The sequence below is a fragment of the Lepus europaeus genome, chromosome 23 (genome assembly GCF_033115175.1).
Source record: "Lepus europaeus isolate LE1 chromosome 23, mLepTim1.pri, whole genome shotgun sequence".
Classification (NCBI taxonomy): Eukaryota; Metazoa; Chordata; class Mammalia; order Lagomorpha; family Leporidae; genus Lepus; species Lepus europaeus.
The window spans coordinates 7669687-7695394 of NC_084849.1; the positions used below are offsets into that span (position 1 = coordinate 7669687).

General features: G+C 48.1%; 1 protein-coding gene across 2 annotated transcripts in view; it reads left to right on the plus strand.

The window, feature by feature from the left end:
• ATP2A2 (ATPase sarcoplasmic/endoplasmic reticulum Ca2+ transporting 2) overlaps positions 1 to 24543 on the plus strand; it is a 68063-nt gene extending 43520 nt beyond the window's left edge. The window contains exons 9-21 of one of the 2 annotated variants that reach the window (XM_062182373.1): positions 6992 to 7080; positions 7245 to 7347; positions 8837 to 8968; positions 13027 to 13149; positions 13240 to 13458; positions 14070 to 14405; positions 16214 to 16434; positions 17018 to 17220; positions 19228 to 19313; positions 19561 to 19694; positions 20259 to 20376; positions 20452 to 20572; positions 23781 to 24543. In XM_062182373.1, coding sequence (XP_062038357.1) covers positions 6992 to 7080; positions 7245 to 7347; positions 8837 to 8968; positions 13027 to 13149; positions 13240 to 13458; positions 14070 to 14405; positions 16214 to 16434; positions 17018 to 17220; positions 19228 to 19313; positions 19561 to 19694; positions 20259 to 20376; positions 20452 to 20572; positions 23781 to 23794 — 1899 coding nt within the window. In that variant the 3' untranslated portion in view covers positions 23795 to 24543. Of the gene's footprint in view, positions 1 to 6991; positions 7081 to 7244; positions 7348 to 8836; positions 8969 to 13026; positions 13150 to 13239; positions 13459 to 14069; positions 14406 to 16213; positions 16435 to 17017; positions 17221 to 19227; positions 19314 to 19560; positions 19695 to 20258; positions 20377 to 20451; positions 21457 to 23780 lie in introns of those variants that run through there. The other variant, XM_062182372.1, reaches the window with a different exon arrangement.
• The last annotated feature ends 1165 nt before the right edge of the window (positions 24544 to 25708 follow it).

Sequence of the window (25708 nt, forward strand, 5' to 3'; positions counted from 1 at the left end):
GAAATAAAGGCTGTCTTCCATGGCTGGTAGACTTGTGTGAAGGAAACATCTGGGGGGGTGTTTTGTGCTTGCCTCAGGTTACTGTACTCCCTTAATCCCCTGGGCTTCTCAGTACAAGGGTACTTGAAAAGTTTATGGAGAAGTAGAATTAAAAAATAAGTTTATTTTGGTACGAATTTTTTTGACATAGTTTTATTTTGTAATGTGCCTTTTCAGTGAAGTTTTAAAAAAGTCTCTCTGTATGTAAACAGACAAGCTCCAGCAGCTCATTAACCTCTGTGCCCGATATCCCAGACAGACTGAAGCATGTGTTCACCTTGGCTGGTTCTGTGTGTACATCCTTTCTTTATGTTTGATCATCATCTGGAGTAAAATAAGAAACCATTTAAATCATTAAAAATAAACCATTAAAAAACCATTAAAAATAAAAACAAAGAAAGAATGCAATAATGATAGAACTGAATCAGGTTATTTTTATATAAATCAGTTTCCCTAGGTTTTACTTTAACAACTTGGTGCAACTCAAAATACAGTTTTCAAAAGGGCACACATAATTCGTACAGATGTAGGATTGAGCATGCCAGAAATTTTATCTGGTTCATTAATTAACAAGGGAATCTCTAAAATTGGTTACAAAGAGCATTTTTGTGGTCAATATTAGAATAGGACTGCTAGACCAACAGCTGAGTCGTGTTTTGTAGAGAAGTAAAATTGCAGGTTATCTGGACTAGGACACATTATAACTTAATGTGAACACACTTTTAAAAGCATTTATGTATTTGTTTATTTATTTGAAAGGCTGAGCCACAGAGAGAGAGGGAGAGACACAAAGAAAGAGATCTTCCATCCGCTGGTTCACTTCCCAAATGCCTGCAACATCTGGGGCTAGGCCAAGCCAAAGCCAAGAGCAAGGAACTCCATCTGGGTCTCCCATGTTGGGGGCAGGACAGGATCCCACCATCCGCTGCCACCCAGTATGAGTAGGAAGCTGGATAGGAAGCGCAGATTGGCTGGGACTTGAACCAGGCACTCTGACACTGTTGCAGGCTTTTCCCATAACAGCAGCTTACCCCACTGTGCCTGCCCCATGAGCACTTATTAATGGCACAATGTTATGTTTTCCTAAAGCAGGCCAGTTAAGGAATGCTTTATTATTACATTCAAAGGATGCAGTCATCATCCTGGATGTTGGTTTTATTTTTCATTTGACAGATAGGCACAGAGAGCTTTCATCTCTTCTGTTCCCCAAGTAACCTCCAAAGGCTAGGACTGGGCTGGGCCAAAGCTTGGGAGCCGAGAACTTCATCCAACCGTGTGAGTGGCAGGGACCCAACTGCTTGAGCCATCATTTGCTGCCTTCCAGGGTGTAAGTTAGCAGGAAACTATCAGTAGCAGAGCCAGGACATGAACTCAGGCACCCTGCTGTGGGATGCAGGTGCCCTAATTGACATCTTAACCATTAGGTAAATGCCCACCTTTTTTTTTTTTTTTTTTTTTTTTTTTTTTTTTTAAGATTTGGTTATTATTCAAAAGGCAGAGCATCAGAGAGGGGGAGAGATAGCAAATGAGTGAGAATTTCCATCTGCTGGCTTACTCATGTGACCACAGAAGCCAGGGCTGAGCTAGGAGCCAGGAGCTCCGTCTGAGTCTCCCACACGAAGCAGGAGCCCAAGAACTCAGGCAATCATCCACTGCTTTTCCTGGTACATCAGAAAGAAACTGGATTGGATCTCCCTGCTAATGGCTTGAGAAAAGCAGTAGAAGACAGCTTAAGTGCTTGAGCCCCTGCCACCCATGTGGGAAACATGGAGGAAGTTCCTGGTTGCTGGCTTCTACCTGGTCCAGCCCTGGCTGTTGACCCACCTAGGGAGTGAACCAGTGTTTGGAGGATTTCTCTCTTTCTCTATCTCCCTCTCTCCGTGTAACCCTGGCTTTGAAATAAATAAATCTTGGCCAGCACCGCGGCTCAATAGGCTAATCCTCCGCCTTGCGGCACCAGCACACCAGGTTCTAGTCCTGGTTGGGGCGCCGGATTCTATCCTGGTTGCCCCTCTTCCAGTCCAGCTTTCTGCTGTGGCCCAGGAGTGCAATGGAGAATGGCCCAAGTGCTTGGGCCCTGTACCCGCATGGGAGACTGGGAGAGGCACCTGGCTCCCGGCTTCGAATCAGCGTGGTGCGCTGCCTGCAGCGCACCGGCCGTGGCGGCCATTGGAGGGTGAACCAGCGATAAGGAAGACCTTTCTCTCTGTCTCTCTCTCTCTCACTGTCCACTCTGCCTGTAAAAAAATTTAAAAATAAATAAATAAATATTAAAGAACAGGAAAGGAAAAGAAAACTTGGATCGGAAGCAGAGTAGCTGAGACAAATCAAATGAGCACTCCAGTATGGGATGCTGGCATTGCAAGCAGCAGCTTAACCTGCTGTACTAAAAAGCTGTGTCCCCCCAGTTTTATTTTAATCAGTTAAATCCTGTGTATTTTTATCTTGCCAATTTCCAGTTCATGATGATTTTTAGACTTTATGAAGTAACCTAGGTTGAGAATTGATGGGAAAATATTTTAAACAAATTGTTATGTTCAGCTCTCATGGTAAAACTTTGTAAGTTTGTCTTAAGTTTCTCCAGGAGATAAATGGTTTGAGTTACTTAAGTTCTTACTCCTTGGAACTAAAACAATGTTGGATGAATTGGCTAAAAGCTAGTTTTTTCATCTTTGTTGTTCTGGGGAAAAGAAAGGGAATTTCATGTCTACTGTTTAGTTTCCCCCAGGAAACTGTTAAACTTAGCTTGAAAATTTTAATTCAACTCAGAATCTTCCTTATGTCCATGAAATTAAGCAGTTGTGAGAAATTGTGATTTTTGAATTTTTTAGTTCATTATAAAAACTTTTTCTTACATTTTATTTTCCCTTAACTGACTTGCTTTGCAATGTTTCCCTGCAGTAAAGAAAAGGTCTGCTTCTTCGGGATTAAGGACAGCTCCCAGCGCAAGCCCGTGCCAGCCAGTGGTCCCCACTGGGGCTCTTGCAGTGGTGCTGTAGCTGCCCTGATGCAGGAAGGGTCCGTCCTGCAGGTCCTGAGGGCTTAGTTGCTTGCTCACTGTGCCCAGGCACATTTAGATTTAGATTTCACTAATGTGGGTTAGAGTTCTGGAAGAGTTTTAGAATATTTTGGACTTTGATATACAGAGACATAAAGAATTTCACTTTTTATATAGAATATTGTTAAATAACTGTGGCTTGTCGTAACAGTGCCAGTTTGGTTTGATACTGTTCAGTGCAATTCTTCACATGTGACTGTTGGAATCGTATGATAGTCCTGCTCATGCGCAGGAGGTTAGCAGACTTAGTCTCTGAGAAGTGACTTTCCTGAGGGTCACAGTACTTTAATGAATGTAGTTGGAATTTTAGAAACAAGTTGGACTTTTGAACAGAAATGAACTTAATGATCCTGTCTCTTCTACTTAGTAATTGTGTAACCCTGAACACGTAATTTTTAACCTCTGTGGTTGTTTTCTCTCAAAATGCCAAAACATCTTTGGAAAGAGGTGTTTTTATATTGTTTTTTTTTTAACAAACTTCATTTAAAAATTGTTTTAATTTGAGAGGCAGAGAGAATGAGCTCTTGTCTGCTGGTTCACACCTGAAATGCCCACAGTATCTGAGATTGGGCTGGGCTGAAGCTAGGAGCTCAAAACAGGTTTTACACTTTGAACCCAGCTACTTGAGCCATCCATCACCCTTACCTCCCAGAGTCTGCATTCGTAGGAAGCTGAAATCAGGAGCTGAGACTGAAACCCATGTACTCCCAGGTGTAGTGTGGTTGTCCTAAATGGTGTTTGAATGGCTAGGCCAGACACTTGGCCCAAACTGCAGCTTTTTTGTTATATCTGCTAGAAAAAAATTCTAGGAGTTGGAGGTCTTACTTTATGTGAGCTTTGTCATGAATCTTGTCTGGGTAATAATTTGTTTTAAGTCATATTTATTTTTAAAAACTATATTACATCTCATTTGTGACTTTTTTTTAAAGATTGATTTGTTTATTATTTCTTTGAAAGAGCTACAGAGAGAAAGGGAGAGAGAGATTTTCCATCCACTCCGCAAATGGCTGCAGTGACTGGTGCTGGGCCAGGCCAAAGCCAGGAGCCCAATCTTCTTCCTGTTCTCCCACTTGGGTGCAGGGGTTCAAGCACTTGGGCCATCGTCCTCCACTGCTTTCCCGGGTGCATTAGCAGGGAAATGTATCGGAAGTGAAAAAGCTGGGACTCAAAACCGGCACCCATGTGAGATGCCAGCATTGCAGATGCCAGCTTTACCTGCTATGCCACAAAGCTAAGATTGATTTACTTCTGAGTATGCTTTTGAAATGAAGCTTTTATAATTTAAAAGTATCTGTTTACAACAAATCTTGTGAGCCAAAAGAAGTTACTTTAAAATATAGATTGGTTGATTTTCTTAATCAGAAGGCTCAGAAAAGATGTGTTTTTAAAGCATAACATGGCCTTTTTGGCAACTTTTTTTTTTAAAGATTTATTTATTTACTTGAAGGTCAGAGTTACACAGAGAGAAGAGAGGCAGAGTTGGGCGGGGGGCGCCTTCCATCTGCTGGTTCACTCCCCAGTTGGCTGCAATGGTTAGCTGTGCCTGCCGATCAGAAGCCAAGAGCTTCCTCTGGGTCTCCCACGTGGGTACAGAGGCCCAAGGACTTGGATCATCTTCTACTGCTTTCCCAGGCCATAGCAGAGAGCTGGATCGGAAGTGGAGCAGCCGGGTCTCAAACCAGCGCCCATGTGGGATGCAGGCATTGCAGGCAGTGGCTTTACCCACTATGCCACAGTATCATTTAAAAAAAATCTTCGTTGAAGAACAGTTTGGTCATACTCAGTTTTATTATTTGAAAGGCAGAGTTGGAGAGAAAGATCTTCCGTGTACTGGCTCACTCTCCAAATGGCTGCAATGGCTAGAGCTAAGCCAGGTCGGAGCCAAGAGCCTGAAACTCCATGTGGTTCTCCCACGTGGGTGCAAGGGCCCAAGCATTTGGACCATCCTCCCCTGCTTTCCCAGGTGCATTAACAGAATTGGACCAGAAGTGGAGCAGCTGGAATTCAAACCGGTGCTCGTATGGGATGCTGGTGCTGCAGGTGCAGCTCAACCCACTGCACCTTAATGCCTGCCTCTGGTCATATTCTTAATTGTTGATAATTAAGAGGGATTTTGTCATGACAGAGAACAGTTGAAATTTTTGGTTTTTTGTTTGGGGTTTTACAGTTTATTGCACTGAAAATGCAAGTCTAAATTTTACTTTTTCAAACAGGGCTTCTGAATGTTTTAAAAGCAAACCAAGGAAAAAAATAAACCACCTTTAAGGTCGTCACTCAGGTTACCTTATTCTTCCTCGTAGTTGTAAGAATGGTTTCCTAAGCTTGCACTCATCTGTCCTGTCCCCTTAGTTCTCTGAGCTGCTTGCTTGCGTATACAGTTACCTAGCTTCATAGAACAGGAGCTGTTGCTACAATAAAAGCGAGTGGAAGGAGCAAAGGAGCAGTTTGTCTTACTTTGCTCGGGAATGTTTATGCAGCTCTGAAAGGGGAGTTTATTCTTCCCAAGCTTTTATACTTAGCTTTAAGGCAGGACTATCTAGCAGCACTTTCCTCAGCCAGCCATTTGAAATTTGGAATTCTTGAGCATTCCAAGAAGTAACCCGATCAGTCTTTAGAGCTGATCTTTCACTGACCCAGAGTCCTCTTGTCTTGGGATTTGTGTGGATTGTGTTCTATGATTTCAGCATGTCAGTGATGATGTTTCTTAGAGTATCATGGAAAGGATGGGTAAGGCAATTTAAAATAACAGCAGTCCAGGTAAGGGTTAGTACTTTTTTTTCCCCCATAACATTTGTTTATTTGAAAAGCAGAGTGACAGAGGGGGAGAGAGAATTATCTACCATCTGGTTTACTCCCCAAATGCCTGCAACATCCATGGCTGGGCCAGGCCAGAGCCAAGAGCCAAGAATGCTATCCTTGGGCCGGCGCTGTGGCTCACTTGGTTAATCCTCCGCCTGCGGCACCAGCATCCCATATAGGCACCAGGTTCTAGTCCCGGTTGCTCCTCTTCCACTCCAGCTCTCTGCTGTGGCCCAGGAGGGCAGTGGAAGATGGCCCATGTGCTTGGGCCCCTGCACCCGCATGGAAGACCAGGAAGAAGTACCTGGCTCCTGGCTTTGGATCAGTACAGCGCTGGCCGTAGCGGCCATTTAGTGGGTGAACCAATGGAAGGAAGACCTTTCTTTCTTTTTCTCTCTTTCTCTTTCTCTCTCTCTCTCTCCCTCCCTCTCTCTCTCTCTCTCTCTCTCTCTCTCTCTCTCTCTTCCTCCCTCTCCCTCTATCCCTCTCTCACTCTCAAATTTTAAAAAAAGAATATTATTCTAGGTCTCCTATGTAGGTGGCAGGAACCCAAGTACTTGAACTATCATTTGCTGCCTTCCCAGGTGCATTAGCAAGAAGCTGGGTCAGAAACACAGAGAACCCAGGACCAAACCAGGTGTCCCAAGTAGCAGCTTAGCCCTGTGGGCACAACACCCACCTCCTGGTTAGGAGCCTCAGTGAGTTTCTCTCAATGAGAGGGGCAGATGTGGTGCAGGGGGTTAAGCTGCCACTTGGGATGCCCATGTCTCATAGCCAAGTGCTCAGGGTCAAGTCCTGCCTGTGCTCTAGCTCCCTGCTAATGTGTACCCTGGGAAGCAACAGATAATAGCTCAGGTACTTAGGTCCCTGCTGCCCCATGGGAGACCCAAGTGGAGTTTCTGGATTCTGGCTTCAGCCTGGCCCAAATGTGGGCATTTGGTGAGTGAACCAGTGAGTGGGAGTGTGCTTGCTTTCTTTTCTTGTAAATAATAAGTAAACTTAAATTGTGCCTGAAGCTAACAAAGAGTACAGTTTTTCTAAAATTATTTTTTTATACCTTTTTAATACTGTTGTCTGCTTTTTTCTCCTGTGTAGATGTTCATCCTGGACAAGGTTGATGGTGATACTTGTTCCCTTAATGAGTTTACCATAACTGGATCAACGTACGCACCTATTGGAGAAGTGTAAGTAACTTTCTGTATCATTTATAGAATTCAGTGTGGCACTTGAGTATTTGGAGAGATTTATAGTATACCTGGAAAGTTCAGACAGCTTTCTGAATATGGCTGAGGTCAACACATCTAGAAATAAGCCCAATGTGCTATAATAATGTTTCTTCTTTTGACAGGCATAAAGATGATAAACCAGTGAAGTGTCATCAGTATGATGGTCTTGTAGAATTAGCGACAATTTGCGCTCTTTGTAATGACTCTGCTTTGGATTACAATGAGGTGAGATGCTCTGAAACTTAAACTTAGCTGTCGTTCAGATGCAAGGTGGGTGGCATGAAAACCCTGCCTGCCTTCATCCCTTTTGAAAGTGAGGGTTCCGGCCGGCGCTGTGGCTCAACAGGCTAATCCTCCGCCTAGTGGCGCCGGCACACCAGGTTCTAGTCCCGGTCGGGGTGCCGGATTCTGTCCTGGTTGCCCCTCTTCCAGGCCAGCTCTCTGCTGTGGCCCGGGAGTGCAGTGGAGGATGGCCCAAATGCTTGGGCCCTGCACCCCATGGGAGACCAGGAGAAGCACCTGGCTCCTGCCTTCGGATCAGCACGGTGCGCAGGCCACAGCAGCCATTGGAGGGTGAACCAATGGCAAAGGAAGACCTTTCTCTCTGTCTCTCTCTCTCTCACTGTCCATTCTGCCTGTCAAAAATAAAAAAATAAATAAAAAAGTGAGGGTTCCTTCTTTGAAAGGTGGAGTTACAGAGAGAGAAGTCTTCCATCCACTGGTTTACTCTTCAAATGGCCACAACGGCCAGAGCTGCACTGGTTCAAAGCCAGGAGCTTCTTCCAGGTCTCCAAAGAGCTGGATGAGAAGTAGAGCAACCAGGACTCAAATCGGCTCCCATATGGGATCCTGGCACTGCAGGCAGCAGCTTTACCTAACTGCTGTACCACAGCGCTGGCCCCAAGGGTTCCTTCTTAATGAAGAATGAGATGGGAGAGGGAGTAGGAGGTGGGACAGAGGTAGAGATGGGAGGGTGGGTATGGGGGGAAGAACGGCTATATTCCTAAAGCTGTAGCTATGAAATTTGATTCATTAAATAAAAGCTTTCTTAAAAAAATAAAGTGAGGATTCCTGATTTTATTTTCCCTTTCCACCCAGGGGCCGGCCTCTCTAGGGCCAGCATGGCCCAGCCAAAAAAGCCAAGAGCCTTTCATAGATCCCATGACAGCATTGCAGAATTGCAGTCTGCATGCCTGATAGTATGGTTACTATGTGTAAATAAAACTCAGGATAGAAGATGTTTTTCTGAAGGTTTTGGTCTTGCTTTTTGAGATGGCATAGCATTATACCCTTGAGAACAAGCTGAGGCTAGATGGCGATTATAAAATGATAATATAAAATATAATCAACAGGAAACCTTTTTTCCTCTTTTTAATTAATTAAATAGTGGAGTGAACCCTTTGGTTTCTATTGCAGAGGTTCAGAATAATAAACAGTGACATGGAATTATAAGTACTATTTGAAAGCTCTTTGGATTAATAGAAACTGTGGTTGGTGGCTTCTTATATTTGTGGGAATTGAAAAAGCTAATTATTAGTATAAGATAACAAGCATGCCTGTACTTTGAGTAATCTGGTCAAGAGTGCAATAAAATTGACCCATAGAATCTTGAAGCAATGGAGTAAAGGTGGTTCTGTGGGGAAAATGCTGAAGAGAAATTTACCTGTTTACTTCTTTTCTCCTTTTCCATTGTGTGTACCTTTAACTAACACAGGCCAAAGGTGTGTATGAAAAGGTTGGAGAAGCTACAGAGACTGCCCTGACATGCCTGGTGGAGAAGATGAACGTGTTTGATACTGAATTGAAGGGTCTCTCTAAAATAGAGCGTGCGAATGCCTGCAACTCGGTCAGTGTTTGAGTTTGATGCATGTGTTGTTGTTGCCCCGAACTCATACCATACTGCTATATACTTAGTCTGGTCATTCCCCTCTCCTGGACGTCTACTTGTACCTTATCTCCTCCAGTTTATTGCAATACCTCCTTCCCCACATTCCCTCTCTTATAGAGCAAACTTGCTATGTATTTGGCCAAGAAAATAAAAGCAGTCCGTAGATACTTTGCACAGGCAAGCGCTTCTGCGCACAGGGCTGCCTCTCCCATGGTGCTCTTCTCCCCAGCATCACTCTGCGTTCCCCGTTGTCACCTCTGCTGCACCTGGTCAGCAGGGGAAGCGTGGCACATTTGTACCCTCTGGTGTTATGGCTCCTTTCAGCACCCCACATTCTTCTCTCTATAAATAGTGGCTTCTTGGAAGTTTATGTGTGTGTGTGTTCTCCTTCACTCCCCTGTTGTCTTGAATCTACTCCAGTCAAGTTCCTGCTTCTACTAGTCCATGAAAACCTACTGTCAGGAGTCGCTTACGGCTTTGTGCTAAATTATGATCAAATCATTTGTGTATAAGAGTGGGAAAATGGAATGAAAAATATGAGTTTATTTTGAGGCAAAATTTGTTGTAGCGTGGAAAATACATACTATGAAAATAATATACATGGATTTCAAACATTCATATTTAATTCTACTTTTCATGAAGTTTTTTTAAAAAAGATTTATTTATTTGAGAGGTAGAATTAAGAGCGAGGCAGACAACAGAGAGAAAAGCCTTCCATCCATTGATTCACTCCCCAAATGGCCACAACAGCCAGAGCTAGGCCAGTCCAAAGCCAGGAGCAATTCTTCCAGGTCTCCCACACGGTTGCAGGGGCCCAAATACTTGGGCCATCTTCTACTGCTTTCCCAGACCATAGCAGAGAGCTGGATCGGAAGAGGAGCAGCCGGGATACAAACCAGTGCCTGTATGGGCTGCTGGTGCTGCAGGCAGAGGCTTAGCCCACTATGCCACGGCTCTGGCCCCTTCATGAAGTTGTTGAAGTACTTTCATAGGAACATAGTAGCACGTACAAGATTTATTTATTTGAAAGATAGTAACAGAAACAGAGGGAGAGACAGAAATCTTCCCCCTCTCCAAATGACAAAAGACTAGAGCTGGGCCAGGCCAGAGCCAGGAGCCAGGAACTTCATCCAGGTTTCCTATATGGATCGCAGGTGCCCAAGCACTTGGACTATCTTTAGCTGCTTTCCCAGGTACATGAACAGGGCTGAGGGACTGGCACTGTGGTAAAGTGGGTAAAGCCACCGCCTGCAGTGCTGGCATCCCACATGAGCACCAGTTTAAGTCCTTACTGCTGCACTTCTGATCCGCCTCCCTGCTAATGCACCTAGGAAAGCAGCAGCAGATGACCCAAGTGCTTGGGCCCCTGCACCCTCCTGGGAGACCTGGGAAGAAGCTCCTGAATTCGGACCGGCCCGGCTCCAGTCATTGTGGCCATTTAAGGAGTGAACCAGTGGGTGGGAAATCTCTGTGTGTGTCTCTTTTGCTCTGTCTCTCAATTCTGCCTTTCAAATAAATAAATATTTAAAAATTAGAATAAGAGGGGGGCGGTTGGGGGAGCTGAATGGGAAGTGGAGCAGCCAAGCCTCAAACCTGCACTGATGGATGCTGGTGGTGGATTAACCCATTGCACCACGTCAGCCGCTACAGTTTTTTTGGTCTTGGTTTTTTAAGATTCATTTATTTGAAAGGCAGATGGAGAGAGAGTGGGGTGGGGAAAGCTCTTCCATCCATTGGTTCTCTCCCTGTATTTAACCCACAACAGCCAGAGTGGATCAGACCAAAGCAAGGAGCAAGAAGTTCCATCTGGGGCTCTGAAGTGGGTGGCAGGGACCCAGACACTTGGCCCATCATCTGCTGCCCCACAGGTTCATTATCCGGAAGCTGGGACTCAAACTAATACTGCAGTATAAATGCAGGCAACCCACGGCACCATTACACTGACCCCAGGATTGTAAATTCTATCTGTTAACCCTAGCAAGGCTGAACTTGAGTAAAAGCAGCCTGAAACAGATGCCAGCAGACACTGGCTGTGTGGTCAGCTCTGCTGAATGTACTGCTTTTTTGCCTTAGACCTACCTGTCTGTTTTATCACTGGATGCCTGCCAGTTGGCACGTGAGACCTCTTTATAGGCCTTCTTTGTGTCTTAACTGAAGTCCTCTGGCGGAATAAAGAGAAGTGGCAGGAAGAAGGACAGTTCGCTGCATGCCGGAAGGAATAGGTATGAGGCAGAGAGATGTGGAATGCCTGGGGTAGTTCCCAAGCTGACTGATGTGGATTCTTTGAAACGGGACCAATGCAGGCCCCTTCAGTTTTAGACCAGTAAGCAAGGAGGCGTATTCTCACAGAGGTGTATCACCTGTGATGTCTCTGTTGGTCTAATTAAGTGTATTGGAAGCCATCCACAGACAGGTTTAGAATTGTTGGGGGCTAGACTTGGAGCTTCACTTGCTCAAGTAGCACCATGGAGATTGAACGCAGTATGTTAACCAGTGACCAGCCTAGGTACGGGCAGGACTGTCCGTCTCTCATCTGCCAGATTCGGCGTCTTCCTGCCTGTGGCCTCTTGCCTCATCTTCTCACGTCACCTTGGGAAACGGGTCAGCAACCAGACTGTCAGTGTGTTCACCGGCAAGTCCCAGAGGCGCACTGGGTAGCTGTAGCCCGTTGAGAGGACTGCTGCTCTTGCCGGATGCTGCGAGCGGCCTCTTTCCTGCAGCTCTATCTCCTTTATGGGTCCACACCTGCCTCAGTCGCTGCCGCTTCCTTTTGTCTTCCCGGAACCATTTGCACAGATGCTTTCTTGAAGCTCACTAGACAGATAATGCAGAATTGAACACAGTGCTCTTTCTCATCTAAGGAACTCGGTGGCTGATGGGCTTGTCTTAGGACTCCCAGCTCGACCAGACTGACAGCCTTTCGTAGCTTTCTGGATTGGGTGCTGAGGTGCTTGGGGGTTTCTGCCATCACCAGATATGTGTGTGTGTGTGCATGGGAAGAAAACCAGTGTAATGCACCTGGTAAAGATGAGGAATTGAATACCATCATCTCAATATATTCTGTAAAAAAAGGAGCAGAGTGTCAGGTCTGTCACACCAAATGAGACATGGAAGGCCATGTGTTCACAATCCCCACTCAGCAGATTGACTCAGAGATGCTCAGTGGCCAGTGCAGTGTGACAGCTACACGACCAGTGCCACGAGAACGTGGCCATCTTCAGTGTTCTGGAAGACAGCGTCACTTTGTGCTAAACTGCACTGGCAGTGCCATTGCCCTGCTCCACTGCTTGTCTTCCCATTTCATTTTGTATAAAAGCCAAATGCCCACAGTAGGCATTGCGGTGTAGTGGATTAGGCCTTCACTCAGCATGTCCACATCCCAGATTCAAGTGTTGGTTCAAGTCCCAGTTACTCTGCTTCCAATCCCATTTCCTGCTAATGCACCCGGGAAGGTATCAGCTGGTGGCCCAAGTGCGTGAGTCCCTACCACTCACTTGGGAGACCTGAATGGACCTCCTAGTTCCTAGCATTGGCCTGGCCCAACCCTGGCTGTTTGGCCATTTGAGGACTGAACCAGCAGATGGCAGATCTTTCACTTTTTAATTAAAAAAAAAAAAAAACGCTAAATGCCCTACAGTAACTTCATATGTTCTGTGACACACCATCCCCACCATGCCGCTGGCCACATTGCCTAGACCTGCCAGGTAGTGTGTCGCTTTCTTGTCCAGACGGGCTTCTCCGCCGTCCACCTGGTTCCCACCCATATCCTCCAGGTTTCTGCTTTCTGACCACTTGATGTAACACTGCTGCCTGTGTTTACACAACTTTGCTGTCCTCCTTGCCTGCCTTGTGTCTGTATTCTGGCATTTACTGCACCTTTCTAGTATGTCTTCCCAGCCAGGGCAAAAGCTTGTCTGTTTACTCTGCAGCCCCAGTGTCGCACATAATAGGTGGTTAGTGAGATTTGTTGAACGAGTGAGGAATGTCATCCCTTAATTCATCTTTGTTTTCTATAGGTCATTAAGCAGCTGATGAAAAAGGAATTCACTCTAGAATTTTCACGTGATAGAAAATCAATGTCAGTGTATTGTACGCCAAACAAACCAAGCCGGACATCCATGAGCAAGATGTTTGTGAAGGCAAGTACAGCAAGTCATAAGTGGAGTGTTCTTTCCGGGGTTGGGTTCCGTGAGCCAGTAAGTACAATTGTTACTCTGTGACGTTCCCAGGGTGCTCCTGAGGGTGTTATCGACAGGTGCACCCACATTCGGGTTGGAAGTACCAAGGTCCCCATGACACCTGGAGTCAAGCAGAAGATCATGTCTGTCATTCGGGAATGGGGTAGTGGCAGCGACACACTGCGGTGCCTGGCCCTGGCCACGCACGACAACCCACTGAGAAGAGAGGAGATGCACCTGGAGGACTCTGCCAACTTTGTTAAGTATGAGGTCAGCCACTGAAGTTCTTCGCCCACACCCTGCATTCATTGTGTTCAAGTAAAGGTCAGTCAGTCTGGCTGCTGCCAAGAAAGGTGTGGCTTCTTGTTTTTCTGCAGGCCAGTGAGTCACCTTGGTAATTTAGGATGCTGCTTCAGAGGTATACCGTTAGCATTTAATAAAAGCGCTGCTTTCAAAGAGAAGAATCAAAGAGCTTGCATGCGCTTGTAAAACCCATTTTGCAGCTCGTGTAAATTAGGACATTTTAAAAATTGGTGATACTTGTAAGAATACTAATTACTGAAGGTCAAAATACCCAAGTTGATTCCTTCCACTTTTCTACTTGGAGTAGAATTCTTTCATATCAGTGATGTGATGTACTAAAGGTTGGAACAAAACAAGCAAGCTTTGGTACCCTGGGCCACAGAATAGGCCAATACCAAAATGCTTTGATGCTTTGGTACATTTTCCCTCGTTTTCAGAATGTAATTGTTTAAAGAATTTTAAAAAGTGGTTAACAAGAAAATGCAGAAATGTTTGCTTTTGATGTGTAACTGGCCAGTTTTCAGCCTAGGGGAAAACGGAGTTTCCTGTTATAATTTAAAGTGGTTGTCTTGCTGCAGACCAACCTGACTTTTGTTGGCTGCGTGGGCATGCTGGATCCTCCCAGGATCGAGGTGGCCTCCTCTGTGAAGCTGTGCCGGCAAGCAGGCATCCGGGTCATCATGATCACCGGGGACAACAAGGGTACTGCCGTAGCCATCTGTCGCCGCATTGGCATCTTTGGTCAGGAGGAGGATGTGACGGCCAAGGCTTTCACAGGCCGGGAGTTTGACGAACTCAACCCCTCAGCCCAGCGAGATGCTTGCTTAAACGCCCGCTGCTTTGCTCGAGTTGAACCTTCCCACAAGTCCAAGATCGTAGAATTTCTTCAGTCCTTTGATGAGATCACAGCTATGGTGAGTGCAGGGACATGGGCAGTGGATTCCAGCTTAGAATTTGTTAATGAGGTTGACTTTCTCTAGAATTCTGTCGCTGAGTGGGTGGCACATTGTAGAATTACCATGGAGTGGTTTGAGGTTCAAAAAGGCTGCAGATAAGTCACGAGGAAACTGTCTATCTTTGTCTTGGTTAAAGTAGACATGTGTATCTTCAGGTTTGTTTTCTTGTTGTTGTTTGTTTTTTGTTTTTTTAAGATCAATTTATTTATTTGAAAGGCAGAGTTAGAAGCAGAGGCAGAGAAACAGAGAGACATGGCTAGGGCTGGGCCGTCCGCTGGTTCACTCCCCCAAACGGCCGTAATAGCTGGAGCTGGGCCAATCCGAAGCCAAGAGCTTCTTGCAGGTCTCCTGTGTGGGTGCAGGGACTTGGGCCATCTTCCACTGCTTCCCCAGGTACATGAGCAGGGAGCCGGATTGGAAGTGGAACAACGGGGATGGCGGCAGTGCAGGCAGCTTTACCCGCTATGCCACAGCACTGGCCCTGTATCTTCAGTTGTGTAAAAATTCACTCAGAATATAATCAGTGATTCATTGATGGTGTGATTTCTAGATAAACCCACTTTAAAGTAGGAGCCTTGCTGGTAGATTACGAGCTGACTGTAGATGAAGCTCCTTAGTGTTCTTCCTCGATCTGCGATTTACTCAGATACATCAACTTGGTGTTATACTTACTTCCTGTTGTCTATAAACCTTACTTGTTTAAAGTTTTTTGAGGGGTAGGCTACAGTTAAGTTGCTGCTTGGGATGCTCACATTCCATGTTGGAGTCCCTAGGCTGTTGCCAGCTCTGCCTCTAGTCCAGCTTCCTGGTAGTACACACCCTGGGAGGCAGCAGTTGGTGGCTTAAGTACCTGCATCCCTGCTACCTACATGGAAGACAAAGATCTCAGTGTCTTCTCCGCCTTTGAAATCAATTTTTAAAAGAGTGTTTTAACTTTTTGAGACCAGATGTTACAGGCATGCTCGCCTCCCTCCCTTCCCCAGTCCCCTCTTCATGGAGGTAGGGTAGCTACCATCTGAAGTTGGAACTTAGTGAAAGTATAAAAAACACATCATAGGAGGGGCCGGTGCCATGGCTCACTTGGCTAATCCTCCACCTGCAGCACAGGCATCCCATATGAGCGCCAGTTCTAGTCCTGGCTGCTCTCCTTCCAGTCTAGCGCTCTGCTGTGGCCTGGGAAGGCAGCGGAGGATGGCCCAAGTGCTTGGGCGCCTGCACCCGCATGGGAGACCAGGAGGAAGCACCTGGCTCCTGGCTTCAGATCGGTGTAGCTCCGCGCGTAGCAGCCATTTGGGGAGTGAACCAACAGAAGGACGACCTTTCTGTCTCTCTCACTGTCTAACTCTATCAATCAAAAAAAAAAAAAAACCCACATAGAAGTCATATTCTTGTATCTGTTTAGACAATATTTAATGATTTTGCAGGTCCTCAAACTAAGTGGTATATTGTGATTGAGGTTCTATTGCAGTCTGTTCCTGTTTATCTCATTTTGATTGCCGTATAGGTTTTACTTTTGCTAAACCATAATAGAGACAGATTTGAAGTCTTTTTCTTTCTCTTTCCTCTTTTGTAAGAAGTTCCTTTGGCAGTTTTTTATCCCACAGTTAAAATGTGTTTGATGATTCCAGCTTATAAGTCAAAAATTCTCTACTAGGCCTTTGACCCGGCCATGGGGCTCTGTCCTGGGATCCTCTGCTGCCTCATGGGTGAGGTTTTTTGTGTCCAGGATCTGAGCATCCCATGGCAGGTGTCTCCTTCCTTTTCAGACTGGCGACGGTGTGAATGATGCCCCTGCTCTGAAGAAAGCTGAGATTGGCATTGCCATGGGCTCTGGCACCGCAGTGGCTAAAACTGCCTCTGAGATGGTCCTGGCTGATGACAACTTCTCCACCATTGTGGCTGCTGTGGAGGAGGGGCGAGCCATCTACAACAACATGAAGCAGTTCATCCGCTACCTCATCTCCTCCAACGTAGGGGAGGTTGTCTGGTGGGTCTCCACGACGGTATCCCTTAGCTTCCTTTCTCTGCATTGGGGGTTGTGAGGACCAAGTTTCCCAGTTTATTCTCAGGTCTTTGTGCCTGAGTTGGTAGGGTAGTGCTTCCAGCCAGTGGGAGGATTTTCTGTGGCTGCCCCAATGTGCAGAGAATCCTCTAATGCAGGACCAAGTTTGAATTAACCAGATAAAGTCACATCAAGTTCTCAGCCCTCTAGATCTCAAAGTGGGGTATAATAGATATTTTCCTTTATAAAATATTTTGGAGTAATCCTTATGGATGCCTGTCATGTTATTGAGGTAGGGGTGGAGGGTACTACAAGGGTTCTTCAAAAATTTTGTAAAAGAAATGAAATGGTTTGTTTTGGTGCAAAGATTGTTCTTTCATGCGAGATGTTTTTCATAGGACTCGTTTCCCATAAACATTCAGGCCCCCTCGTGTGCATAGATTTCAGTATTTTTCTTTCTGCACCAAAATACTTTCCATTCCGTTTTTCCACGGGCTTTTTGAAGATGCTGCATATTGTAATGGCCAAAAGTCACGTGGCGTTCTCTTCTTCCCTGGGGTGGAAACAGCATTTTCCTGACGGCAGCCCTTGGGTTTCCTGAGGCCCTGATTCCCGTGCAGCTGCTCTGGGTCAATCTGGTGACAGATGGCCTGCCTGCCACCGCGCTGGGCTTCAACCCTCCGGATCTGGACATCATGAATAAACCGCCTCGGAACCCGAAGGAACCACTGATCAGCGGGTGGCTCTTTTTCCGTTACCTGGCTATTGGCTGTGAGTAGTTTTGTATATTGCAGATCCTTAAAGTTTTTGGGGCCAAAACTTTTAGTTCATCCCTACGAAGCACATTGTTCTTCTGTTCCCATGTTAGGGTAGCAAAAAAAATAAAAAACAAAGGCTTCCCTCTTGCAGGTCATGGCTGTTCCCCCGTTTTTTGAAATCGCCTGACTGTCCCCCTTCAGTGTCTTGCCCTCCCTTGCTTTTCATGAGCAAGCACTGAAACGTCATTCTCTGATGTCGCTTGTCTACAAGGGGATGCAAAGATGGCCCCACCAGAGCCGCCTCCTAGGAGCTCACGTGTGAGACGTGAACAGATAATCACCGCCAAGATAAAGTTAGTTCCCGTTTCCCCAGGAGTCGGTGTGCTCGTGCAGTAGCTGTGTGCACACAGGTCCCTGCTTTCCGTGCTTCTCTATGCAGACCTCGTCTTCCTGACCCCAGGTGCTCGCTCCTAGGTTGGGGTGGTAGGTCCCGCATCCTGGCACCCCACGAGGGCGTGATTGTGCGGATCCTTTCACAGGACTTGAGATTCAGGAAGCACAGTGGGCTCGGGTGCGAAGTCTGTTGCCCAGTCAGTTCCCTCTGGTTGGGACAGTTCCTCACGGGCCATGTGTCCTTGAGAGAGCGTGCACATATGTGTGTGGGTGTGTGTATACACATGCTTGCCCGTGTGCTGAACTTTTCTTCCTGTTGTAAAAGCCAGAGTAGCACAGGTAACGCCCTCAAGCGTGTAACCAGCTGCCTCAGTGCCTGGCTGTAACTTCTGCCTTGGTAGGTCTTCGGTGTGCCCATGCATTTCTACATTTTTTTGGGAACCAGATGTAACAGCTGTGCTTTCCTCCCTCCTCTTCCTTCCCCATTCCTCTCTTGCTGGAGGTAGAAGGCTGCTGGGTGAAGGGGAGTGCATTGTTCTCTTCTTTGTAATAAACTTTCCCAGTTCTAAGCTGATGGAGTGAGGGACAACCCCAAAATATGTCTCCACCCAGCCTGCTGTTCTGTGTTTAGTGCACTCACGGCCTTTTCCTAGAAAGATTCTGCCCAGCCTTGAATGGAACCAAGTGCAGCTAGGTTGTGTCAGTTCGCTGTTATCTTGGGGCCAGCATTGTGGTATAGCAGGTTAAGGTGCCACTTGCAATGTCAGCATTCCATATGGGTACTGGTTTAAGTCCCAGCTGTTCCACTTTAGATCCAGCTCCCTGATAATGTGCCTAGGAGAGCAGTGGAAGCTTGGGCCCCTGCACCTACATGGGAGACCAGGAAGCAAATCCTGGCTCCTGGTGCTGACCTAGCCCAACTTAGCTGTTAACAACCATTTGGAGTGAACCAGTGGATAGAAGGTATCTCTCTCCCTGTCATCCAACTGCCCTTCAAATAAATGAATCTTTCTTTAAAAAAAAAAAAAAAAGCACTTGATCCCCAGCGGGCCAGCACTGGCCTGGTCCCCCAATGCTGAGTGACCTTATATGTTGAGGACAGCACAGCTCGTGCAGAGGATGCTGGGGGGTCAGCAGGTGGTTTCTCTCATGAATTCTAGGGGAAACAACCTGGTTCTCTTGTCCGCGGTTTCCCTCTTGGGCTATAAAAGAAAAAAAAAAAAAGCTTATTTAAAAGGCAGAGTTACAGCAAAGGAGAAACAGAGCGAGTGATCTTTGACCTGCTGGTTCACTCCCCAAATGGCCACAGTGGCCAGGGCTGGGCCAGATAGAAGCCAGGAGCTTCTTCCCAGTCTCCCATGTGGGTGGCATGGGCCATCTTTGGCTGCTCTCCTAGGCGCATTAGCAAGGAGCTGGATCAGAAGTCGAACAGCTGGGACTCAAACTGATGACCATATGGGATGCCGGTGTAGTAGGTGGCAGTTTAACCCACTACGCTGCAGTGTCAGGCACCCCTCCTGGTGGCCGTTCGGAAGCCCATGGCCCATGGGCAGGAGCAGTCGCACGTCACAGCACAGACTACAGTGAACCTCCAAGTGCCTGCTGCTCATCGTCCTGTCTGTTCCAGGTTATGTTGGTGCCGCAACAGTGGGTGCTGCTGCATGGTGGTTCATTGCTGCCGACGGTGGTCCAAGAGTGTCCTTCTACCAGTTGGTACTTAGCCCTTCTCTTCCCGCCCTTCAGCTGGGAGGCCCTGAGCAGGCACTGCGAGCATGTCTTTCTGGGGCGGATCGTCTGAAGGCTCGAGCAATAAGTAACTGCGTCCGACATGACTGAAGGGCAGAGCTGCTCCGGGGTGGGGGTGGGAATCCTCACTTTGCTGCTCGTGGCGGTCTAGGTTGGGGCCTGGGCCTGGGCCTGGGCAGTACACACGGCTGACTCAGTGTCTGATTTGTTGCAGAGTCACTTCCTGCAGTGTAAAGAGGACAACCCGGACTTTGAAGGAGTGGATTGTGCAATCTTTGAGTCTCCATATCCTATGACAATGGCACTGTCTGTTCTGGTCACCATAGAGATGTGCAACGCCCTCAACAGGTGAGAGAGTGAGCACGCAGGCTGAGGCAAGCGCTCTGACACGGGGCCACGGCGAGCTGTGTCCTGGTGGACGGAGGATCACAGGGAAGCTGTTCCTTTCCCAGAGGAGAGCAGGCAGCGCCGGTTTGAAAAGCTTAGGCTGTCCTAACCTCCAGGAAGTAGTGGGCGTGCTGCACCATGCGATTTGTGAGAGCGCTTCCTTAAAAAACAGTGGAAGCCAGAAATAGGAACTTCAGCACCTGTGTGTGCCAGCACCCACAGGGAGAGGAGTCATTCTTGTCCTTTAGCACGGAGACAAATGGTATCATCCAGTTAAGCCAGTGACAGAAATGGAAACGTTTAAATAGCAACGAGAACAGCTTTGAGCTCGCCGAGATGGGTCTGCTGTGCCGAGTGCTAGATGGGAAATCGGCAGCTCGTCCTGCCGCCTCAGCCTTCTTCCTTCGGCACCGTAGAAACTGTAGTCCCCAGGGCTGGGATGGCGGCTGCACCGGGGGACCTGCTGCCTGCCTGAGTGCAGATGGGCCGGTCTTAACGGTGCTGGGCCCGGCCTCTGTCCCACAGCCTGTCTGAAAACCAGTCCTTGCTGCGGATGCCGCCCTGGGAGAACATCTGGCTGGTGGGCTCCATCTGCCTGTCCATGTCGCTGCACTTCCTCATCCTCTACGTCGAGCCCCTGCCGGTGAGTGCCGGGTCCTGGGGGGTGAGCAGCCACCTCCGTGAGCCGGGAACCTGACAGGGCCCCTGGGTGCCCCAGCTTATCTTCCAGATCACACCGCTGAATGTGACCCAGTGGCTGATGGTGCTGAAAATCTCCTTACCTGTGATCCTCATGGACGAGACTCTCAAGTTCGTGGCCCGCAACTACCTGGAACCTGGTAAAGAGTGTGTGCAGCCTGCCCCCCCGTCCTGCTCGTTGTGGGCATGCACCGAGGGGGTCTCCTGGCCGTTTGTGCTGCTCATAGTGCCCCTGGTGATCTGGGTCTACAGCACCGACACTAACTTCAGTGATCTGCTCTGGTCCTGACTGACAGCTCCCTAAGAAGATGTGTAACTTAACCCATTAATTTTTTATTGTTTAAAGCAAGTGTCTATTTCTGCTGAATTTTCACATGAACATACTGGCTGGTGAAGGCGGTTTCCTACTCTAGATTTTGGTTTGCTTTTTCTGACTCCAGTGGGGCAGGATTTTCCTTTTTTTATACACATAATTAAAGTGTCCATTGACATGTACAGAGAACTAACACTATTTTATGCAAATATTTTTTTGTAGATGAAAAAGCATGTACAGTGTTCTGTTTAATACTCATCCTTGTACAAAAACCAGTTGAGCCAGCAGACATTGGCAGCAGATTAATTGGCAGCAGATTTTAGGAAACGAATGTGTGTGGTTTTTTCTGAAACTAAATAGCATGTATTGTGTCTTTTGCATGATTATCTGGATTTAATTTGATATCACAGTCTAATTTTTATTCATAAGCCAATTTTTCTGCACTGAGCAGAGTCCTGCTACCTCAGTCAGTGTTCTTGGTTTGCCACTCCCCTCACCCTCCTGGCCTCCACTCACTCGCTGCCCTCCCCACCCTGGCCCACTCAGCTTCTTCTGTAGGACTTGGATGGTTCTGTTGACATCAGTCGTCACGAGGTATGCCTGTTCTCGCTTGTGCAGAAAACATTGTTCCAGATTCAATTGACTGGGTTTATGTCCCTTCACATAGTTTTTAAGGTTATTTATTGAAATGTCTAATGTATTTTATTGTAACAGACATTGTTTTGCCAACATTGCCTATTTCAGTGGCACTTCACAATCTAGTTGAAAAAGAAAAATAAAACATTTTAAATGGACAGAGAGAATAACGGCCTTGTTTTTAACTCCTTAGTGGCTTACCTTGAACTATATTCGGATAGTCAGCCCCACTTTCTCTTAAGTTCTTAGCTCAGAACTTTGGTTTTACACGACCTGAGGGCAAGACGGAGCCTGTTCTGCTGCCTGGGCAGTCACGGGAATTGGATTCTCAGTGTATAGGCACAGGTTGTCACCTGGGGTCTACATTTCATGCAAGTCTCTGCTGGCCTGTTCTAGCCCGGTACAGAGAACCTAAGGGCAAGTGTGTGTGTGTGTGTGTGTGTTGTACAGTCTGTAAATAGCACATGACCAAATGAACATAATGTATAGAACTATTTTTATTTGAATGTGGGACTAACCACCTCCATCGTTGCTGTGATGTTGCGCATGTTCGAGCCTGGTCTCACCAAACGTGTGTAAGTCGTTAACAGTCCTAACTGCAGTGTTTTCCTCCAATGCCTTCCAACACCTGTCAGCTAACGTGAGTACCCCTGGCATGTGGATGCCTTAGCCTAAAGGTGACTGCCCCCAAGTGAGCACCCCGGGTTAGGCGCTGTGCCCACCGGACTGCTCCCCGCCTAGGAGGAACAGGAAGTGCCAGGTGTCTCGGCACGATGCGGGGAGGGCTTGCAGAGACAGGTGCAAGAGGCTCCTTTCGTCTTGGGCACGCTGACAGCACAGGGCCGTGCCCTGGCTAGTGTCCGCACCCATCATCCCAGATGGCCATGCTGTTTGTGGGAAAGCAGGGAACTGACCCCATGAGCTCAGGCGCCACCTTTCCTTCACCTTGCTGGGACGTGGTTTGTGGCTCTCCTGAGCCTGTTGAAGCCCAGTTTTCAGGGTGTAGCTCTATGCAGCCCCAAACCACCAGTGCATTTGCTAGGGGTGGGGGCCGTGCAGCAGTCCTTTGGCTCTTCCCAGAGTCTGGGGAGAAGCGAAAAAGGGCATTGAGTCAAAGCTGAGGAGGTGGAACATGGAGTCTGTTGGAAGCACAGAACTGAGCAGGCTCTCTGTGAGGCTTCCACGACCTACCAGCAGGGAGGCTGCTTTGCCCAGCAGAGACTGTTGAGGGTGAGCGTAGGTTTTGAACATCGTGTGGTGCGAAGAGAAATGTGTTGAATGGATCAAGTGCAAGGACCGCATCCGAGCTGAAAACCGAAGTGGGATGTCCGAGTTCACTGGGCAAGGCACGATTTAGTGGCCTTTAACCCTCCCACCCCACCCCCCAAAAAAGACAATGGCTTGCAGTGCGGGGAGAGACATCCTCAGGGGGCCTGGGCCAGGTGTTGCCTCTTGGTTTCTCACCTCAGGCCCCTCTTGGCCACCGCTGTCCTGAGCAGGAGCACTTGGTCCTGCTGTTGCAGACGCTGCCAGCATCTCCTGCAGCCCAGGTCCAGCATCGTGGTCTTGGCCCCACGCTGGCCTTGGCCTCCATCCTGCAGGGAGGCAGCAGTCAGTGTGAGGCCTGCTGGTGGGTGCCAGTTGGCTATTTGCCCCAAGCTCTTCCATCTGTGTTGCTTTTTGCAACCCCTGTCTCTTGAGCTTTGCTCTGGACCCAGAGGACAAGCTTCTGCCACACCATCCTGAAGGTGGGCCCATGGCCTGCTGAACAACGGAGGTGGCATCAGCCTTATCTGAGACGCCAGGGCTAGTGCAGTGTCCACCAGGCTCCTAGCCACTGCCCAGAGCCCAGCAAGCCAAGTCCCTGGCCGCCCTTGACCTTCACCAGAGAACCCTGTCCAAACCACCCTGCAGTTAGCGATAAGGGTGGGCTCCAGCCACCTTGATAAAAGGGAATGGTGATAAGCAGCCAGGGCACAGTGGTTTCCCTTCCAGGACTGGGCAGAGCCGGGCCTATAGCCCAGAAGCTGCCCTGCCCAGGGAAGGAAGGGGAGGGAGCTGGAAGGCTGCTCTGAGGCCACGCTGCTCACTCCGCTCCCTCTGCCTCACCCTCTGCACTGCTAACCCAGGGCTGCTCACCCCTGACAGGATCTTGTGTCTGCCTCATGGAATTCTCTGGTGAGCCAGGGTAGGGTAGGCTTTGCTCTGTGGCCAGGTGACGTGAGGGCTGTCTGAGCCAGCACTCCTGGATGTGGCTGAGTGGACAGCGCCTCAGGAACAGTCGGAAATGCCGAGTCCTCCTCCTCGGCCTGTCACTGTCGGGCTTAGTCTTAGGTGTTTATTCTAACACGTCCTGCCCATACTTCATGAAGCTGATTGCCTCTCTCTTTCCTTTTCAGCAATACTGGAGTAACCGCTTCCTAAACCATTGTGCAGAGATGTAAGGGTGTTCGGTTGCGTGCATGTGCGTTTTTAGCAACACATCTACCAGCCCTCTGCATGATTGATGTTGGGGTTAAAGAAAGTAGAAAAAAGTTCCCAACTCCTTGTGTGTAGTGTGGAGGAAATGTGTGTTACCATTGGGGTTTCTGACTTTTCAAAATCATTACAAATGTACAACTTAGGGGAAAGAAACAAAGTCTCTCCAGAGAAGCTTGTTTTCTTTGCTGCAAGAACAGTGAGGCTCTGAAACCTCCCCAAGAGCTTGGACACAGCCCGCCCTCCGCCTCTGTGCTCTCCTAGCTTCTGCAGATGTGCACTGTCGAGCTGTGATGCATGCCTTCAGCTCAAGCAGCCAGAGTTTCCTACAGTGACGTTGTAATCGGCCCTGTACAGTTTGCTTATTTATAAATTCATGAAAACACTACAGGTACTGAATGGTTGAAATGTAGGCCTCCAGTTCATAACTTCAGTTATTCTGAGTGTGCAGACAGCTGTTTTGCACTGTATTAAATGTAACTTATTTAATGAAACCAGAAGTAGACAGATGTTGGTGCAATACAAACATTGTGATGCATTTATCTTAATAAAATGCTAAGCGTCAGTTTATCACAACGCATGTTTGACTGTAGACTGTAAATAGCGATCAGTTTGTTTCTGTGCTGGTACCAAGCGTCGCACAGAAATGATTTCAGGTAAATAAATCTATTCTACAATAAATTCTCTGCGTGCTGTTGACTGTTGTGTGAGAGAGGGCAGTGAGGGGCCCTGGAGGACAGCTGGCGTCATCCCGTAAACCAGTGGAGGCGCTCGGCTGCAGCACACGCAGCAGGAGCCACACAAGCACTGCGGAAGAGAAAGGAAGTGACCGGCCTGCCCGCAGCCGCCACGGAGCAGATCAGACTCCAGCGCCCTCGACACAGAAACCAGGCACACTCACTGCCACGTCATGGCCACAGGGAGAGAACACGGACGACCACCACCCGGCAGGCTCCAGGGAGGACCAGGGGCCAGGACTGGGCTGCTGGGGACGTGTGTGCCCCGCAGGGCACGTCACCACGGACCACGTGAAACCGCGTACCTTTCTGGAGTCGGGATGGATTTGTGACACAGAGCAAGGCTGTTTCCCATCCGACTGCCAGATCGAGAGGTCGCCCTGGACTGAAACTCCCGCACGGCAGCAGGTCCTAAATGCACCGCTGGTGCGAAGGCCCGCGGCCCAGTCTCCAGAGGGCAGCTGGGCAGTGCCATGTGCTGTGATCGGGAGTGTTCCCTGAGCCGCTCCCCTGTGTCCACAAACCCAAGTGTAATCCCTGCTGTGCCGCCGGATGCCCCGTCCGTAGACGGTGAGTATGTCCAAGCCATGAAATGTGCAGCTGTCAGAACCCAAGGTGGGCCTGTGTCAGCCACGAGTCTGTCCAGGAGGGACTCGAGTGCAGAGCTCTTTGACCTCTACCATGTGGTATTCGCCTCTCAAGTAAATAAGTCAATCTAAAAAGTAGAGTAACAGGTCTTCCATCTGCTGGTTGGTTCACTCCCCAAACCAGCCAGGTTTGGGCCATGCCAGAGCAAGAAACTCCATCCCAGTGTCCCGTGTAAATGGCAGGAACTGATACCTGAGCCATCATCCACTGCTCCCTAGGACGTTCGCAAGGAGCCAGATCAGAAGCGCCAGCCCAGCACTGACACAGGATGCCAGCTTCACAAGTGGCGACTTCACTAGCTTGCATCGCACCACCATTAGATTTTTTTTTTTCTTTTTATTTGGAAGTCAGAGTTAAACAGGTAAGAGGCAGAGAGAGAGAGGTCTTCCATCCACTAGTTAACTCCCCAGTTGGCCGCAACGGCCAGAGCTGCGCCGATCCGGAGCCTGGAACTTCCTCTGGGT